We start from the raw sequence: 21,183 nt of genomic DNA, 5'->3' as shown, positions 1-21,183 counted from the left end.
TGTGGGTGAAGTTGCTGTAGCAGCAGCTCTCAGTCATGAAGTGTTAAAGTCACAGCGCTATAAACACTCCCAGAGCACTGAAGCATGAGATTTGAATGCAGAAAGCATTTTCACAACGGACATGATACACACAGAACTGAAACACAGAACTTAAACCCAATTTCTCAGAATTTGTATTTACGGTGCTTTCCTTGTTAAATCAAGCATTTTAAATAGAGGTACAACACTATACGCTTCATACTTTATCAAAACAACTTCATATGAACTGTTTCCTGTTTGCACAAAATCTGTCAACATAACCACTTCTCTTTGTGGAAGGTGTTCACTCTTGTTTTTATTTCAATTAGAAATCTCAACACTATTTAAAAATCTCTCACAATTCCCTGGCTTCTGTCTTGTAAAACACCAACACTAGGAAGTAGGGGTGTAACGATACATTCTCCAAGATTCGATTCACGATGCTGGATTCACGATTCGATTCAATTTGATTTCTAACAAAACTTTAATGAAGAAAAAAACTGACTTAAAAGATTCCTTTTTTTTTTAATTCTGAATAATAAAGAAGGCAAAACAATGTGCATTTTTGTCTGGATGAAACGAAATGAATCAAAAATGACTAGGAGCAGAGGTTTAATATGGTAAACAAAATGCACTACAGGTTATCTTAAAAATGAATAAATTGATAAATTCTCTCCGTAGCAGCGCCTGAGGCGTTAACTTACCCCAGAGATAGAGCTCCAAAGGTGGCTAAAGTGCAGCCTCTTCTTTGGGCACGGTGAGTCGATGGTGTCGTCTGAAGGCTACTTAAAAGCTCTATTTAACTCTTATAACCTGGTTGTGTATCACACATCAGTCTGAACAGGATTTTGCAGTTTTTTTGTGATTGTTGTGGCCAAAAATGCTCGATTTTGCTGCTGGTTTTTAAAAAATTTATTTGTGAAGTTTTTGTGCTTTTTTGCAGAAAAATACTTGAATTGGAGAAACTGAAATCGCACAAAATTGTATTGCACGGTCTTTCACAGTGATGTTTGTTGTTAAATGAGACCTTTTTGCTGTAATATTGTCCGATGCATGTGAATCGATGACGGCTTTGACAGAATGTGTGTTCTGATGACGTCACATGACGTGTCTTGGCCCAAATCTGCAGAAAATCTGTGGAAATTTTGTAAAATCGCAAGCTCCTCCGAATATTGTGGAGTTTCCGTGATTTTGGGCTCATTTCTATGATCGCAAAATCCTGCAGGGACTGACAAATAATGAGTGTTGGGAGTTGTGATCAGGCGCTATCGGTCACTTCACAACCGCAGATGATTCGCAATGGTGAAACACGAGATCATGTGACCAGCATGTTCCATACATTTTCATTTTATGGATGTCCAAACAGTGCAACTGCACTCGATACATAACTAATAGAGGGATAATTTACACAAAATAAATCGCACATTTCCGCAATGCACATTGCTGCATCGTGATGTATCGTTACCCCTACTACACAGGTTTCCATTCCAATAATACCAAATTATTAGTAATGTGTCATCAATACTGACTTGTGCTAGTGAGGTAAAATTTCAAAACTCTGGTAGAAAGGAGAGAGAGACCATGTGAAAAAAAAAAAAGAAAAAAAACACAAGAACAACTTTAAATTTTACTGTAGGCTACAAACAAGTTTTATTCTAGGTGATGGGGTAAAAAAAAAAAAAGGACAAAAAGAAAGCATTTTTTCCCCTCATGTGCACAATTAACATCAAACTCACATATGTACATACTGAAAAACAAAAAGAAAGAAAGAAAGGAAAAGACAAGACACTACAAGCCTGACTGCTCCTGAAGGAACTATTGTGATGACTGCTCAATTCACTGCGACAGAGTATTTAAACAGTGAGAAGCTTCCATCCGATTGGCACCCTGTCCAGGGTGTACCCCGCCTTGTGCCCGATGCTCCCTGGGATAGGCTCCAGGTTCCCCGTTACCCTAAAAAAGATAAAACGGCATAGAAGATGGATGGATGAATGGATGGATGGATGGAAGCTTCCATTCAGCCACAGGATGACTTTTTCCACCTAGCAGATGAGAAAAGACTACACAGGGCTGCAGGAGATAAATGTGTTGTTTCACAGCGCCCTCAGCTGGACTGAGGGTGTCACATTCCTGCAACACACACACACACACACATGCACACCTGAAGGGAAATCCAGAAGAGGAGGTGTAGATGGTTGGACTTCCACATCTGTTTGTTTGTTTGTTTGTGTGTGTGTGTGTGTGTTTGTTTGTTTTTGTCTTCACACAATTATTAATCTCTATGCTCCATTTTGACCTTGGGAGGCTGGAGGAACATCCTGTTCTTCTTCTCCTTGCTTTTACCTTTGGCTTGGAAGTTTTTCCTCACTTTTCCCCATCATTGAAGCAGCTCCATCTGTGCAGCATGCAACTAAATGATTATAGGGAATGTTTTGCTTGGTGAAGTACGTATCAATCGCATGGAAAATATCTTCTCCTCGTGTCGTTGTTGATAAATTTGTAGACAAAATAAATTCCTGCTTTATATCGGAGTCTTCAATGTACTGCACATATGCAATGAGTACTGCTTCATCTGCCACAGTGGAAGTTTCATCAAGTTGGATAGAAAATTGGTGCATCTTTAACTTTTCCTCCAACGTGTTCTCAACATCATCTGCCATTCTGTTAATTCTGTCTTTTACTGTATTAAAGGACAGAGGTACAGTTTTGAAGCCACCTGTGTCCCGCACGTTATTTCTGCCATTTTTACACAAGCGGGTTTGATCAGAGTTTCTCCGATGGTGTGCAGCTTTTTGGACAATTGGGCAATTAGGAGAGCGTACTCGAAGGACACAAGTTCTTATGTCCTAAGGTAAAATTCTCCGGGTTGACCCACGATCTCTGGGTATTTGGTGCACTGATGCCTCCTCAGTTTGCAGGGCTTCATGCTTTCATTCGCTAGTCTCTCACCACAGATTACACACTCAGTTCTCACTTTGTCCATTGCTTCAAGAGGCTGCGCATGGTAACGCCTACATTAAGCAGCTCGGCTCGCGACTCGCACTCTTCTCGGAAGCCGAAAGCGAGTTGGGTTTCAGTGCCTCGTGGATCTGGGTGGGCCGCTGCCGAGGCAGCTAGCCGTCTAAGGTTCGGGGGATCTCTTATGGATCCAGAAGAGGAACCGGAGACGAGTGCTGCTCTATCTCTTGCTCTGTTTCCGGGTCCGCTGGATTTTGGAGCTCGCGTCGCGACTCCTCCTTCTGCTATGGAAAGTCAAAAGGGAAAAAAACACACACACACACAAAAATATTAGTAATAATTCCTCTCTGACTCCGAGGAGCCAGAAGGATGTGCTAAAAACTGAGAGCAGCATATAAAGAGCTGCTTGAAGTGATTACTAAGGCTGGATGAGCCTTTTTCTCTCCAGTGAAAGTAAATCCCTCACACTGCAGAAACTCCCCTTTCTTCCAGAAGTGCATTACAAAATATCAGGCTTCTGGGGGAAAACCATGCATAAGCAGTATTTATAACCCCACGATGTTGGATTATTCTGCCATTGTGGGGAATGAACGGCATGGCTATTTAGCTATGCTGAAGGTGGAGGAGGCACTTGCGAGCTACCTCTCTCTGTTCATGGCAGGTAATTAGTGGGGCTGGCTTTCCATCCAAGCCACCGTGCAAGGCCATCGTGGCATTGGTGAGCAAGGCCTATGCGGTAGTAGTCTTGCTTGTGGGTCACCGCCGACAATGACAGTGTTGCAGGCTTACCAAGCAGACCCGCTGAGTGAGCTCGACATATGGTGGCATTCAGCCAGTTCCTTCCCTGTTGTCTCGAGTTCACCCAGGGATCCACGAGTGGAGCCCGGGCCAGCACTAGTGCGAGGGAGACACAGAAGGTGAGTATGGCAGCAACTTCTTGGGATCTGTGAAGAAAAGAATTTCACTGCGCTGTAATGTATATGTGACATTCTCACAATTGTTCCCCACCTTTGCTGTTAAAATAACCTCCACTCTTCTGGGAAGGCCTTCCATAGATTTTACAGCATAGCTGTGGGAATTTCAGCCCATTCAGTTCAACTAAATGACATGGCCAGCAAACAGTCTGGATATCAATCCATCTTTCAACTGCTTTCGAGAAAGTTGAAACCAGCTTGATGGAAAAAATAGTTTTTCATTAGTGAAGGCCCTGCCTCAAAGAATTCAGGCCATCATAAAAGCCAGAGGAGGAGCAACAAAGTACTAATTGTGATGTTGAATGCATAGTTTCATCCAGGTCAAGGTCTTCATCAGGACCGGAAGAAGCTCGTCATGTGGAGGAGAGAACGAGGGAGAACGGCATGAAGAGAGAAAAAAACAACGACGTTGTGGTTATCAGTGTGTTGAAAGTTGGGTCATGTATAGAGAGCAATTGTTAGTTCAATAAATTGGATATTCTTGACAAAAGTTTAGGACATTGGACTTTCCATCCAAAACATCTAACAGTGAATCAGCCAGGAGGCTGGATACCTGTTAGCTCGGTAGCCATTAGCTTTTCTGACACGGAGTAACGCAGACATTAATGGAGGTGAGCTCTCCCAGCAAACCAAAGGCAGTTTAAAACCTGTGGCTAGGCCTCAGAGACTCCAAGGATCTCACATACAGCGGTCTCACATACAGCTATCTGAGTTGCCATGAAGTTCAGACTTCCTCTGGCAATACTGGAAATCCTCACACTGACAACAAAGACATTGTGCCACCGTGACCGGAGTGCAGCCAGTTACTCCTAACCCGTGAGTGAGTTTTACTTCATTTAGCTGTTACAGTGACCGAAGCGGCCATTTGTTTTTAGGCCACAATAAACATGAGTCGTGCATTGGGCCTGCAACTGCACTAAGGAGTAGAAGTTTTTTATGGTGTTTGTGTAGGTGAGCCCACTGTACCTGTAAATAGTATGTTCTTAAGGTTAATATAATACATACATGTTAAGTGCATATAAATAAGATCTGGTGACGAAGTACATATTTGTGTTCTGCTGTTTTGAGTACAAATACAAGAGGTATAAACTTGTGTAGACTGCAGTAGACTAATATCAAGATAATAAAGGACTGGACAAGATCTTGAATGACCTCTGTGGACAGAACTGGCCAGAGACTCCTGATGTAAATGAGAAACCTGCATGACCAAATCAGGTTAGGAATATGAGGAGAGAAGTTTAAATGGTTGTTCAGAACTAGCTCAAGGTTTCCTGTGTTGTCAGATCAAAAAATCTTGACAAGGGGAAGGATCTCCAGGGAAAAACAGCAGCTCAGTGTTTCTGAGACTTAGTTTCAGCTGATGAGCTGTCATTCATGATGAGATGTCTGCTAGACATGCTGAGATCTGTGCAGAAACATAAGGTGCTGAAATTTATGGAGGAGGAAGAGAAAGAGTGGAGGATTCAGGAAGTGGGGGAGAGGTACAGTACAAATAGAGGGTGATATGAAGGGCAGGGAGAGCAAGAGTGCAGGATACAAAGTGATCTGTAAGTGAATCTGAAAAATACAGCAGGGTAACGCTGATACCTAGAGATGAGGAAGGATGGATGAGGACCAGGTCCAAAATGTTTATTTTGTGTCAGGGGGCAGTTGAAGAAGGTCATGTTATAGGAGTGTAAGAAAGAGATATGAGACAGAATATAGAGACAGAAACTAAGACTGAGAATAAATTAATAACAGTGACTGATATCAGAGACTGTAATGGCTGCAGGATTAGTGATAGACACTGATAAGTGAAAAAAAAACTACTGATCTTACAGTAGAAGACGTGATGGACTGTGTGCAGTGTGGTGTGATGATTATTGAGAGATTTCTAATGTGAGTTGTGAGTTAGTGTGGTGTGGTTCCTCTCCTCCACAGAGTGACATTGTGTCGTATCACATCCTCCAACTCAGCACCTGCAGTCGCTCCCAGCTGCAGCAGTGCAGTCTCTCTACAATCTGACTGAGGGAGGTTTTTGTACGCCTCTATAACACTGTGTGAACAGGTCGGTGCTACTGATATAATGGTAACTCTGACAGTAATAATCTCCTGCATCTTCAGTCTGGACTCCAGTGATGGTCAGAGTGAAATCAGATCCAGATCCACTGCCACTGAAACGAGCTGGAAAACCCGACTGTAGCTGATTTACAAGTTTAATCAGGAGTTTAGGAGCTTCTCCAGGTTTCTGCTGATACCAGTGTAATAGGTCACCATATGAACTGTGATGATACACTGCCGGATTGGTTCTACAGTTTATGGTAACTGTTTCTCCTGGAAGAGCAGATTTCACTGGAGGGGTCTGAGTTACTGTGACTTGACCTCTGCATTCTGAAAAAAAATGTTTAATAATACACCTTATAATATAAGTAAGTGAAATATTATAATAGAAACAATGAGTATATTTGTATGAACAGATCAATGTAGAGATAAAATCTGAAGCAGTGTCTGACCTTGAGTCCAGAGGATCAGTGTCCAGATGAAGACGGGGATCAAAGTCATGGTAGCTGTGGGTGAAGTTGCTGTAGCAGCAGCTCTCAGTCATGAAGTGTTAAAGTCACAGCGCTATAAACACTCCCAGAGCACTGAAGCATGTGCTGCCAATGCAAAGTGTCCTTAAGTATGGAGATGCCTTTACCACATTCCCCCAATCTTACTGTAAATCTCACACTACTACAGAGTTACTGTGTGAATTTAGCTTCTGGGATCAGATGTAGATTTTCTGGAAAATAGTTTTTAGTGAATTATAGAGAGAATGTTAAAATCTAACTGGTCGAAAGTTCATGAGAGATTCCTTTTTATTTTCATTTTGTTTCAGTCCAAAAGAATTCAGTTGTCCACTTTAAAACACGCTTATCAGTCTGAGGTGGTGTCAGTGGTGTAGCTGTGCTGAATAAAGCTTCAATGTGGAAAGCGTGTCTCCTTTTAGTGAATTGCCTTTTGTCCAGTTAACACCTGGCATTAACACGCATCCTGGGTGATTGGATTATAAGTGGACAGCGCTAAGTACAGGTATGAACGGGGTCGAATGTATATTGAAGACGCATTGTGATTCGTTCACTCAAACCACATTCGGAGGTGGTCTGGGATGCATATGGCCACATCACATTTGTAGTGTGAACTCTAATGTGTCCTGAAGCATCCAGGACGGCAACGAAGGACCAACTAATTGACAGCGCTAGCCAGAAAATATCTATTCATTGCAAAAATGTTTGTAAATATCATGTTAACCATGTTAATATCAGGTATGAACAGCAACTTTAACAGCAGGTCGAGTGCAGCACTGTGTGTTGTGCTTGAGTGAGTTTGGCTGAAGAACCATGAACATCTGCTGAAAGTGCTGATCTATTCTAGGACTCCGAGCTGTTCATGCAAATGTGTGTGTGTGTGTGTGTGTGTGTGTGTGTGTGTGTGTGTGTGTGTGTTTCACTGAGTAAATCTACCTCTTTATGTACTATTGAGTGAGGAGGTAATTTTTCACTTCTTATTTTTTCTTTGTATCTGTCACTCAAATCTCCTGATGACCTTTACTGAAGTTCTCACTCTCCTCTCTTTATAACAGTGGGAGAAGAAAGAGCTCTAATTGATATTGAATCTTTATTTAGTCTTGCTCATGTAGTGATGGGTCTGTCAGCATCATCATGGCCCAGAGACAACAGACTGCTCTGAGTTAATCATGACTGAACTAGTAAGCAGATAGTTACAGGAATGTAGTTTATGACTTTCAGCTCATTCTGAAGGTCCTGATCGTGCAACATTCATAGAATGAATTGTGCTACCTCTTACTGAACTGAATGTGGATGTAGCTATTCATAGTCACTGTGTGTGCATACTTAAATGTGCACAAGTGTGTACACCTAAAAGGTGAATGATTTGAATTAAAATCAGAAGCTGGTACATGTATTGTTTCAATTTCATCTCATACAATCTCCAAAAAACAAACAAAAACAAAGGTGTTTATGGTTAGGATTAGGTGCAGGTGAGTGTTCATACCTCTTCTTACAACACCACTAATATAAAAGTGAAGGTAATCAAATTATTTTTCCTCCTAAAGGTTCAGATTCTTAATATCACATACACGAGTGTATAGACGAACTGCAAAGTAAACTAGGATTACAACAGAGCAAGATGCAGGTCAGACAAACTGGACATAAAATGTCTGTAATGACAGGAACAGGTAGAAAAAAATGGTAAGGGGGCCTGGACAAAGCTGGGTCATCAGCTGGAGAAATCATACCACGTTAGAGTTCATTCTACCACCTGTGGGCAGGACACAGAAGAGTCGTGATGCAATATGAGGAAAGTGAGTTCCTTTACTAGATCTACCCAGAGTTCACGTGTCTGGTTAGATGGTGTGACATAAGAGTTCTCCATAGAGTTCACATAAATCATATGGATGCATCTCCAGGGATATACAGCAGCTCAGTCTTGCTGCATTTTAGTTTCTGCTGATGAGCTAAACTTCCATGACGAGATGTCTGCAAAACATTCTGAGGTCTGTGCAGAAACATAGAATGCTGGAATCCATGGAGGAAGAAGAGAAAGAGTGGAGGTTTCAGGAAGTGGGGGAAAGGTATGAATAGATGGTGACAGGCAGGGCAGGGTGAACAAGAGTGCAGGATACAAAGTGAAAATCTGAAAAGTAGTGTGGGGTAACGCTGATACCTAAAGCTGATGAAGGATGGATGAAGACCAAGTCCGAAAAAGTTTAAACTATTGTGTGTTGGAAGGCAGTTGCAGAAGGTCATGTTAGAGGAGTGAAAGAGAGGGAGAAGGTGCAGGAGGACTGGAGGCTTGTCTGAAGGGGGGCTACAGTCTAAAAGGAGAGTAAGTGAGGAGGTATCTGGAGTAAGCAGGATGATTGTTGGATAATAACAATATGAAGATTCATTTTAGACAGGAACATCATTCAAAGAATGAAATGTTAAGATGAGACAGTACAAGAGGTGTATGAGAGAAAACAGAGGAATAAGACAGAACAGACAGTATCACTGAATCCTCTAGCTGATATCAGGTCAGAATAAGAGACTGTAATGGGGGCAGGATTACTGACAGAGTCTGTAAAAAATGAAAATTATCCACCAAACAGTTTCAGTTATCACAAATAACAATCTAGAAAACTACTAAACTATTTATCTGACAGTAGTGGACGTGATGGACTGTGTGCAGTGTGGTGTGATGATTATTGAGAGATTTCTAATGTGAGTTGTGTGTTAGTGTGGTGTGGTTCCTCTCCTCCACAGAGTGTCATTGTGTCGTATCACATCCTCCAACTCAGCACCTGCAGTCGCTCCCAGCTGCAGCAGTGCAGTCTCTCTACAATCTGACTGAGGGAGGTTTTTGTACGACTCTATAACACTGTGTGAACACACCACCACTGTGGTCACTCTGACAGTAATAATCTCCTGCATCTTCAGTCTGGACTCCACTGATGGTCAGAGTGAAATCAGATCCAGATCCACTGCCACTGAAACGAGCTGGAAAACCCGACTGTAGCTGATTCGCAAGCTTAATCAGGAGTTTAGGAGCTTCTCCAGGTTTCTGCTGATACCAGTGTAAAAAGTGGCCGTATGAACTGTGATAATACACTGCCGGATTGGTTCTACAGTTGATGGTAACTGTTTCTCCTGGAAGAGCAGATTTCACTGCAGGAGTCTGGGTTACTGTGACTTGACCTCTGCATTCTGAAAAAAATGTATAATAATACACCTTATAATATAAGTAAGTGAAATATTATAATAGAAACAATGAGTGTATTTGTATGAACAGATCATTGTAGAGATAAAATCTGAAGCAGTGTCTGACCTTGAGTCCAGAGGATCAGTGTCCAGATGAAGACGGGGATCAAAGTCATGGTAGCTGTGGGTGAAGTTGCTGTAGCAGCAGCTCTCAGTCATGAAGTGTTAAAGTCACAGCGCTATAAACACTCCCAGAGCACTGAAGCATGTGCTGCCAATGCAAAGTGTCATCTAAGTATGGAGACGCCTTTACCACATTCCCCCAATCTTACTGTAAATCTCACACTACTGCAGAGTTACTGTGTGAATTTAGCTTCTGGGGTCAGATGGAGATTTTCTGGAAAACACTTTTAGGTCTAAGATGCATAAATAAGTGAATTAGAGAGAGAAGCTTAAACTTTCACTGGATGGTGTTTGTACTGAATGTTAATGAGTTTCTCACTGTAGTGGATTTATGTTGGAAGAAGCAGAATCAATGTTGGCAGTGAGTAAATACACAGTAATATGTTGACTGTAAATTCATGATTAGATTATTGTAGGACTTAAACATCATGTCATAACTTTCTATCAGTCTACAGAAGGAGTGGAGAATTATTTTCACTTTAGCTCCACACATTCAGTCGTATATTGCAAAGTTATCATTAGTACGTCAGCATTTTTACTCAGTGAGGCATTATGGGTAAAACCTGTGCAATTGCAGATCTCCATTTTGTGAATTTTCAGCTTTTAGTTTGTGTAATTTATTTGTGTGAATTACTCACTAGCTGCATCCTCAGTTTAGACTGACAATCTTGATGTTTAAAAAGAGAAAAAACACTAAAACGTAATAAAAACAGTCAGAGAGTTAGTGTATTAATCAGCTGATGTGAACAGAAGTTGGTGTTTTGTAGCTGTTTTGTAATAAGAGGTTTAAATGGATGGAGAGAGCAGTGAGTTTAGAGCAGCAGGGTTTTTGTACGGCCACTAAACCTGTTTGTATCACTGTGGTACACTTTCGGTGGAGGAACTAAACTGTCTGTGGGCCGTAAGTAATCTGTTTATTAATGACTGAAATGAAGTGTGTTCAGATTAATGACTGAAATGCAGTGTGTTCAGATTAATGACTGAAATAGAGTGTGTTCAGATTAATGACTGAAATGGAGTGTGTTCAGATTAATGACTGAAATGGAGTGTGTTCAGATTAATGACTGAAATGGAGTGTGTTCAGATTAATGACTGAAATGGAGTGTGTTCAGATTAATGACTGAAATGCAGTGTGTTCAGATTAATGACTGAAATGGAGTGTGTTCAGATTAATGACTGAAATGCAGTGTGTTCAGATTAATGACTGAAATGCAGTGTGTTCAGATTAATGACTGAAACGCAGTGTGTTCAGATTAATGACTGAAAAGGAGTGTGTTCAGATTAATGACTGAAACGGAGTGTGTTCAGATTAATGACCGAAATGCAGTGTGTTCAGATTAATGACTGAAATGGAGTGTGTTCAGATTAATGACTAAATTAAATTGTGTTCATTTTGTTTCTCATTTCTCTTATTTTAGAAGTTTGAGAAAATGTATCTGACTTTAGTGCGAGTAGCTCATTTTAATTTAAATCTACAAACAAAATAAAATTTGTTGTTTGTGTATATTACTGACTTTTTCTGTTGAACTGCACTAACTATATTTAACTATATTTAATATCTCAGAGACTGTGAGTTCATAAACACAGTTAAATGTGGAAGCATAAATTGAATTTACTTAAATAATAAATATGTTGTATTTTAAATGCTGTTTAGTCATATTATAAAATAATTGTAATATTTCAGATTATTGAATATTCTGTACAGTTAGATTTGAACTTCCAGTGATCACAGTAATATAAATCATTATAGATTTAAGATGTAAAAGTATTTGAATTGAATGTGAAACGTTTGTGATGCTCCACTGAACTCAGTTCTGCTCTGTAAGATATAAAGGGAAGTGAAACACACACAGCGAGCTGAAACGAAGCCTGAGTGACTGACAGCTGTCTATTCCTTTCTCAACTCTGTGTGTGTGTGTGTGTGTGTGTGTGTAGGCCTCACCCAGCCCAGTGTGACGGTGTTGCCCCCCTCCAGTGTGGAGCTGCAGCAGGAGAAGGTCACACTCGTGTGTGTGGCCTACAAGGGCTTCCCCTCGGACTGGAGGCTGAGCTGGAAGGTTGATGGGAGCAGCTGGAGCTCGGGGGAGAGCCGCAGCACCGCAGTTCTGCAGGCGGACGGCCTCTACAGCTGGAGCAGCACGCTGAGCCTCCACCCGTGTCAGTGGAGGAACAAGGTGGTGACCTGTGAGGCCTCCAAGGACAACCAACCACCTGTGGTGAGCACAGTGAACACAGAGCAGTGCTGAGAGCTGTGAGCTCACACACACGTTACTCAGCTCACCTTCTACTGCTTCACTGTGTGTTCCATGTGGCCTTTACTGCTCAAATGTCCCACTTTCATCATTTCATCTGAGTTATTGACATGTGAGCTCACACACTCCTCACTTTAACTCAGCTCTTCTTCTTATCACCTAAATATGTGTTAAGTGTGTGTATCACTGCAATGGCCTGCTTTGAATTATTAATAAAAGCCTTTTGAATCAGTAAACACTTTTGCTGCACATTATTGATTATGCACATCGTACACAAATCACCAATGCATCTCTCAGTATATGAAAAATACATAATAATAATAATAATAATAATAATAATAACACTTGGTTTTATACCATATAGTATATAATATATAACTATATAACCTTTGGCTGTAGAATTTTCTAAGTGTCCTGTATATTGAATTGTCTTCAGCCTGAACTAATGGAGAGAAAGCATCTACACTGAGGATGTGGTTGAGTGAGATTAAAGTGGTAAAGCATTTTAATTTAAAAGAGCTTGTGGGAAATTTCATGTTACTTTCACCCATCTGCTAGTTGGGGACTGGTGTGATGGTGTTGGAAATGCTGTTACACCTACTGTATTAATCACGACTGTACCCCTGTATGTTACTCACACTGAAGTGTAATAAATATTCAGTTACAAAAAATCACAAGTATTCCTTATATAGTGAATTTCCCCACACCAAGAGACACGTTACACTTTAAACATCAGTATGTACCTAGAATGTATTAGTTAGCCCACAGCTTCCAATCCCTGGTCCTGGAGTGTTCCCTGTCCTGCACATTTTAGTGTTTTGTCTGCAGTAACACACTGAAGCGCTGAAATGTGCAGGACTGGGGTTACTGGGGTGGACAATGGGTAGACCAGGGTTAGGAACCTGTGAGTCAGCCAATATCAGTACACCATGAACACTGATCAAGCACGTGGCACCTCAAACAGCAAGGAATTACCCAGAAGTGAGGAGAAACGGTAATATCTTTGTTGTTGAAATAGGTTCATGTGATCCAGGGGAATCAAAACCAGGGAGCAGGTAACATTCCCTGAGTCTCACAGCTGATCCTGACTCAGAGTTCATCCTCCAGTCTGAAATCTCCCTCTACTGAGCAAAAAGCTAGTGTAGCTAATCCAGCCGTCCATCCATTATCTATACCACTTATCACACAGGGTCGGAGGGAACGCGGAGACTATCCCAGGGAGCACAAGGCGGGGTACACCCAGGACAGCTTACCAATCCATTGCAGAGCACATTCACACACCCATTCATACACTACAGACACTTTGGACATGCCAATCAGCCTACCATGCATGTACTTGGACTGGGGGAGGAAACTCCACACACAGGGCAGCGGTGGGAATCGAACCCCCAACCCTGGCGGCGTGATCCGTACATGCTAACCACTAAACCACCGTGCGCCCCATGCTATATGTTCAAACGATTAAAACAAAAAACAAGGTAATAAACCCTGCCTGAGAGAGTCATAGCTGATCTTATTGAGTTCCGTTGATGTTTCTGACTACACAACCAAGATGGTTGAATATAATTAATAATAGTTTGCACACGAGCGTTTGATGAGGAAGGTTTTGTTTTGGGCCCCAAAAGTTTTGGAAACCAACAGATCACACACACAGACACAGACCAGTGTAAAAGAATTGTGTCAAATGAATAGGTAGGTGTGTGCATCATGACTGAACTAGTAAGCAGATAGTTACAGGAATGTTGTTTATGACTTTCAGCTCATTCTGAATGAGTAAAAAAAAGTTACACTGTGTCGATACTTAAATGTACAAAAGTGTGTAAAAATAAAAGGTGAATGATTTGAACTAAAATTAGAAGGCAGGATATGTAATTTTTCAGTGTGGTCTGAACATTGTCACTCAAATTAGTGTTTACTGTTGGATTAGGGACAGACTAGTGTTCATACCTGTTCTAACCATGTCATTAAATTAAAACTGATTGAAATTGAGTTATTTTTCCTCAAATAAAGCTCAGAATCTCAGTGTAGCCCAGTAGGAGAGGAAAGATAATATATTCTCTTTCATTTCTGTTGGGTATGATGTTCTCAGTTACTTGAGATTAACTGTACTTGACAAAAGTGGAGGACATTGGACTTTCCATCCAAAACATCTAACACTGAATCAGCCAGGAGGCTGGATACCCGTTAACTCAGTATCCATTAGCATTTCTGACACGGAGTTACACAGACATTAACGGAGGCGAGCTCTCCCAGCAAACCAAAGTGAGTTTAAAAGCTGTGGCTAGGCCACAGAGACTCCAAGGATCTCACATACAGCGGTCTGAGTTGCCATGAAGTTCAGACTTCCTCTGGCAATACTGGAAATCCTCACACTGACAACAAAGACATTGTGCCACCGTGACCGGAGTGCAGCCAGTTACTCCTCACCCGTGAATGAGTTTTACTTCATTTAGCTCTTAGACCGAAGCGGCCATTTGTTTTTAGGCCACAATAAACATGAGTCGTGCATTGGGCCTGCAACTGCACTAAGGAGTAGAAGTTTATTATGGTGTTTGTGTAGGTGAGCCCACTGTACCTGTAAATAGTATGTTCTTAAGGTTAATATAATACATATATGTTAAGTGCATATAAATAAGATCTGGTAGCAAAGTACATATTTGTGTTCAGCTGTTTTGAGTACAAATACAAGAGGTATAAACTTGTGTAGACTGCAGTAGACTAATATCAAGATAATAAAGGACTGGATAAGATCTTGAATGACTTCTGTGGACAGAACTGACCGGATCCTCCTGATGTAAATGAGAAACCTTTATGACCGAATCAGGTTAGGAATATAAGGAGAGAAGTTTAAACGGTTGTTCAGAACTAGCTCAAGGTGTCCTGTGTTGTCAGATGGTGTGATCCAATAGTTCTTCTGGGAGATCAATAAATCTTGACATGGGGAAGGATCTCCTGGGAAATACAGCAGCTCAGTGCTTCTGAGACTTAGTTTCAGCTGATGAGCTGTCAATCATGATGAGATGTCTGCTAGACATGCTGAGATCTGTGCAGAAACATAAGGTGCTGAAATTTATGGAGGAGGAAGAGAAAGAGTGGAGGATTCAGGAAGTGGGGGAGAGGTACAGTACAAATAGAGGGTGATATGCAGGGCAGGGAGAGCAAGAGTGCAGGATACAAAGTGAAAATCTGAAAAATACAGCAGAGTAACGCTGATACCTAGAGATGAGGAGTGCAAGAAAAAGATATGAGACAGAAACTAAGGCTGAGAATAGATTAATAACAGTGACTGATATCAGAGATAGTAATGGCAGCAGGATAAGTGATAGAGACTAAAAAAGAAATCCACCAAACAGTTTCAGTTATGATAACTAGAACCACAACCATCTAGAAAAACTGAAAAGTACATTCTTCATTGAAGTATTTTTTAGAACAATGCCTAGGAGACAATTAACCATATGTATTGCTTGTGCACCATTTCAATTTTGGGCTCAAAGGAGACCAACTCTAAGCCGTGGTTCCTGCTTGAGATACCATTATTCCATGGCGGTACATGTGGCATTACTGGTTTTCTATCGGCAAGCGGCCAGAAAGAGAAATAATACAAGCAAATGAGGTAGCAGGTAAATTCATATGTATATTAATATAATCTATTGCTTGTAAATACTGATACAGGTATTCAGATATAATCCTAAATCTTGAAGGTATTTAACTGAAATATAACATACTAAATACTCAGTATTCATATCATGATTATTGAGATATTTCTAATGTGGGTTGTGAGTTAGTGTGGTGTGGTTCCTCTCCTCCACAGAGTGTCATTGTATCGTATCACATCCTCCAACTCAGCACCTGCCATCGCTCCCAGCTGCAGCAGTGCAGTCTCTCTACAATCTGAGTGAGGGAGGTTTTTGTACGACTCTATAACACTGTGTGAACACAGCACCACTGTGGTAACTCTGACAGTAATAATCTCCTGCATCTTCAGTCTGGACTCCACTGATGGTCAGAGTGAAATCAGATCCAGATCCACTGCCACTGAAACGAGCTGGAATACCCGACTGTAGCTGATTTGCTTTTATGATCAGTAGTTTAGGAGCTTCTCCAGGTTTCTGCTGATACCAAGCTAAAGGTTGATAATCCCAACCTTGGTACACCTGAGGATTGGTTCTACAGTTGATGGTGACTGTTTCTCCTGGAAGAGCAGATTTCACTGCAGGAGTCTGAGTTACTGTGACTTGACCTCTGCATTCTGAAAAAAAAAAACCCACAATAATGAAGCATGAAACTGAAATATAATAATATAGAATGAAGACTTGACCTCTGCATTCTGAAAAAAATATTTTTAATGTAACATAAATTTTAAGTTAGTGAAATATTATAATAAAAACAATGAGTGTATTTGTATGAACAGATCATTGTAGAGATAAAATATGAAGCAGTGTCTGACCATGACTCCAGAGGATCAGCGTCCAGATGAAGACGGGGATCAAAGTCATGGTAGCTGTGGGTGAAGTTGCTGTAGCAGCAGTTCTCAGTCATGAAGTGTTAAAGTCACAGCGCTATAAACACTCCCAGAGCACTGAAGCATGTGCTGCCAATGCAAAGTATCCTCTAAGTATGGAGACGCCTTTACCACATTCCCCCAATCTTACTGTAAATCTCACACTACTACAGAGTTACTGTGTGAATTTAGCTTCTGGGGTCAGATGGAGATTTTCTGGAAAACACTTTTAGGTCTAAGATGCATAAATAAGTGAATTAGAGAGAGAAGCTTAAACTTTCACTGGGTGGTGTTTGTACTGAATGTTAATGAGTTTCTCACTGTAGTGGATTTATGGTGGAAGAAGCAGAATCAATGTTGGCAGTGAGTAAATACACACTAATATTTTGACAGTAAATTAATGATTAGATTATTGTAGGACTTGAACATCATGTCATAACTTTCTATCAGTCTACAGAAGGAGTGGAGAATTATTCTCACTTTAGCTCCACACATTCAGTTGTATATTGCAAATTTATCATTAGTACATCAGCATTTTTACTCAGTGATGCATTGTGGGTAAAACCTGTGCAACTGCAGATCTCCATTTTGTGAATTTTCAGCTTTTAGTTTGTGTAATTTATTTGTGTGACTTACTCACTACTTGCATCCTCAGTTTAGACTGACAATCTTGATGTTCAAAAAGGGGAAAAAAACACTAAAACGTAATTAAAACAGTTGGAGAGTTAGTGTATTAATCAGCTGATGTGAACAGAAGTTGGTGTTTTGAAAGCTGTTTTGTAATAAGAGGTTTAAATGGATGGAGAGAGCAGTGAGTTTAGAGCAGCAGGGTTTTTGTATGGCCACTAAACCTGTTTGTATCACTGTGGTACACTTTCGGTGGAGGAACTAAACTCGTTGTGAAAAGTAAGTGCCTTTTTTTTCCCTAAAACCTCATCGATTTAATAGTTTATTTACACAATTCAATGAAATGTATAGATTTACTAAAAATAAATGATGTGACATTTATAAAAACACATACTGTAGATCTTTTCTATAAAATAGAGAAATGTGATGTGAAGAGGAGAGAGCTGCTTCTATAAACACTCTGCTTTCGTGTCATTTTGTAAAATTCACTTCATCTCTTTTTAAGATTCAGGTGAAATGTTAGCTTTTAGTTGATGTAATTGTTGCTTTGGTTACTCTAATTCATCATCACAATGGAAATTTGTGTAACAGTGAAGAATGAACAATAATCGTTTATTGCTAATTTCCCATTAATGATAAGTCATAAATAATTTTTAAGATAATCTAAAAAATTGAACAAAGATAACTTTACTGGATAAAGATAACTTTACCCTGGTGTGATGGTTATTTTTAGCACAGTGTTCTTTTGATCAGAAGATGGAGATTGTTTTGTTCGGCTGCAGTTTGGTTGGATGACGTTATCAGAATTGTGTTCTGTTGTATGATGTGCAGATAAACTACTGCATCTGTTCTACAGCCATTAAACTGAATGACCAAATATCACCATGTTCATTATGATAGAGTTCACATTAACATTAATATCATTGTGTGTGTGTGTGTGTGTGTTCTGCAGCTGGTCCGGTGGTGAAGCCCTCCGTGTCTCTGCTCCCTCCGTCCTCTCTGCAGCTCTCTGAGGGATCAGCCTCGTTGCTCTGCCTGCTCTCGGCCTATTCTCCACAGGGGGCGCTGCTGAGCTGGACTGTAGACGGTGTCGAGGTGAACGAGGGGGTTCTGACCAGCACAGAAGAACAGAAGAACGGCATCTACAGCCGCAGCAGCACCCTGACCCTCAGCAAAGAACGCTGGGAAGAGGCCGGGGTGTTCGGCTGTACCGTCTCCCACCACGACACCACTCAGATCGCCTCGTTCCGAAAGAGCCGCTGTGAAGTCCACTAGAATTCAAGTGTACACTTTAAAACACGCTTAGCAGTCTGAGGTGGTGTCACTGGTGTAGCTATGCTGAAATAAAGCTTCAATGTGGAAAGCATGTCTCCTTTTTCACTAGTGAAGTGTCTTGTGCTGTGCTTGAGTGAGTTTGGCTGAAGAACCATGAACATCTGCTGAAAGTGTTGATCTATTCTGGGACTCAGAGGTGTTCATGCAATAGAACTTTCATTTCTTATTTCTGTGATTGGTGAGAATTTGCATAAACCTTTTAAAAAATTCTAACACAATCCAATAAAATACATTAAAGAACAAACTGAGTCAAGAGAAAACATAAAAAAAATATTTTCTCTGTGTTTTTAAAAGGAAATACCAACCTTGATCAGGATGAAACATCTCTCAGATCCATACTCAAGTTATAAACACAGGTAGGCACAGGGCAAAACAAGAATTTAAACTATTATAACCTGGACAAGGAAAACAAGTTTTAAAAAAACATATAAAAGAAGAACGACCCAGAAAATAAAGTGCTAAAAAAACAAGGAAACACATATTAAGGCAGTAATAGAGTCCTATTCAAGACCGAAATCTTGTTCATTGTTCATGTTCACACAGTCAGATCAGGCTCCTACAGGACTTGATCTTTCTCTCTGAGATGACGCACATGTTCTAGGAAATGTCCTGAATTTGAAAGTCCTGAAAGGAGTCTTCCACTGTAATGTATGAGCAGAGCAGGTAATTTACTACACACACCCTCATCGCTTCTTAACACTTGCTGTGTGTTGAGAACACAGGGCTGTCTGTCAGACAGATTTGTAGGCTGTTATTCACAGAAATGAATGAGGTTGTTACACCCAGTGCATGGTGACACGACTGTGAAATCTCCAGAAAACAGTGGAAATTACAGCTGTCTCTCAAATCTCCTGATGACCTTTACTGAAGTTCTCACTCTCCTCTGTTTATAACAGCAGGAGAAGAAAGAGCTCTAATTGATATTTAATCTTTATTTAGTCTTGCTCATGTAGTGATGGGTCTGTCAGCATCATCATCGCCCAGAGACAACAGACTGCTCTGAGTTAATCATGACTGAACTAGTAAGCAGATACTTACAGGAATGTAGTTTATGACTTTCAGCTTATTCTGAATGAGTAAAAAAAAAGTTACACTGTGTCGATACTTAAATGTACACAAGTGTGTAAAAATAAAAGGTGAATGATTTGAACTAAAACTAGAAGGCAGGATATGTATTTTTTCAGTGTGGTCTGAACATTGTCACTCAAATTAGTGTTTATTGTTGGATTAGGGACAGACTAGTGTTCATACCTTTTCTAACCACGTCATTAAATTAAAACTGATTGAAATTGAGTTATTTTTCCTCAAATAAAGCTCAGAATCTCAGTGTAGCCCAGTAGGAGAGGAAAGATAATATATTCTCTTTCATTTCTGTTGGGTATGATTTTCTCAGTTTGTGGTGTTATGGAAAATGTTATTATATTTAGTATTTGTTTGTGCTTGGTTGTGACAGGGCAGTACTTCATTTATATGTTCATTGTATTTCTGTTGTATGCGTAATTTCATTCCTGTTCAAGGACTTCATCAGGTCTTCATCAGGACTGGAAGAAGTTGGTCATGTGGAGGAGAGAATGAGAGAGAACGGCAAAAATCTGATAAATACAGCAGGGTAACGCTGATACCTAGAGATGAGGAAGGATGGATGAGGACCAGGGCCAAAATGTTTATTTTGTGTCCGAAGGCAGTTGAAGAAGGTCATGTTATAGGAGTGCAAGAAAGAGATATGAGACAGAAGATAGAGACAGAAACTAAGGCTGAGAATAGATTAATAACAGTGACTGATATCAGAGACATTAATGGCTGCAGGATTAATGATAGACACTGATGAGTGAAAAAAAAACTACTGATCTGACAGTAGTGGACGTGATGGACTGTGTGCCGTGTGGTGTGATGATTATTGAGAGATTTCTAATGTGAGTTGTGAGTTAGTGTGGTGTGGTTCCTCTCCTCCACAGAGTGACATTGTGTCGTATCACATCCTCCAACTCAGCACCTGCAGTCGCTCCCAGCTGCAGCAGTGCAGTCTCTCTACAATCTGACTGAGGGAGGTTTTTGTACGACTCTATAACACTGTGTGAACCAGTAGCCAGAGATGGAATGCTCACTCTGACAGTAATAATCTCCTGCATCTTCAGTCTGGACTCCACTGATGGTCAGAGTGAAATCAGATCCAGATCCACTGCCACTGAAACGAGCTGGAAAACCCGACTGTAGCTGATTTGCGAGTTTAATCAGGAGTTTAAGAGCTTCTCCAGGTTTCTGCTGATACCAGTGTAACCGGTCACCATTTGAGTCCTTGCTCACTGCCTGACTGGTTCTACAGTTGATGGTGACTGTTTCTCCTGGAAGAGCAGATTTCACTGCAGGAGTCTGAGTTACTGTGGCTTGACTGCTGCATTCTGAAAAAAATATTTTTAATGTAACATAAATTTTAAGTAAGTGAAATATTATAATAGAAACAGTGAGTGTATTTGTATGAACAGATCATTGTAGAGATAAAATATGAAGCAGTGTCTGACCTTGAGTCCAGAGGATCAGTGTCCAGATGAAGACGGGGATCAAGGTCATGGTAGCTGTGGGTGAAGTTGCTGTAGCAGCAGCTCTCAGTCATGAAGTGT

At 40.6% G+C, this 21,183-nt stretch overlaps 3 gene segments (V, D, J or C); 2 read left to right on the top strand and 1 right to left on the bottom strand.

Annotated features, from left to right (window-relative positions):
- The first annotated feature begins 5,345 nt into the window (after nt 1-5,345).
- On the top strand, nt 5,346-12,291 carry LOC128617742 (Ig kappa-b4 chain C region-like). The segment is given in 4 exon segments: nt 5,346-5,431; nt 5,871-5,937; nt 9,233-9,299; nt 11,735-12,291. Coding segments are annotated over 4 exon segments (582 nt in total).
- A 3,695-nt stretch (nt 12,292-15,986) lies between these two features.
- Nucleotides 15,987-21,176, bottom strand: LOC128617741 (Ig kappa chain V region 3381-like). The segment is given in 4 exon segments: nt 15,987-16,225; nt 19,557-19,562; nt 20,851-21,032; nt 21,085-21,176. Coding segments are annotated over 4 exon segments (519 nt in total).
- On the top strand, nt 16,888-19,342 carry LOC128618209 (Ig kappa chain C region, B allele-like). The segment is given in 2 exon segments: nt 16,888-16,966; nt 18,236-19,342. Coding segments are annotated over 2 exon segments (300 nt in total).
- Nucleotides 21,177-21,183: the final 7 nt, after the last annotated feature.

This window comes from Ictalurus furcatus, chromosome 14 (genome assembly GCF_023375685.1).
Source record: "Ictalurus furcatus strain D&B chromosome 14, Billie_1.0, whole genome shotgun sequence".
In the NCBI taxonomy this organism is placed as follows: Eukaryota; Metazoa; Chordata; class Actinopteri; order Siluriformes; family Ictaluridae; genus Ictalurus; species Ictalurus furcatus.
The sequence above is the reverse complement of the archived record's forward strand: the minus strand, read 5'-3'. Positions and strand labels throughout refer to the sequence as shown.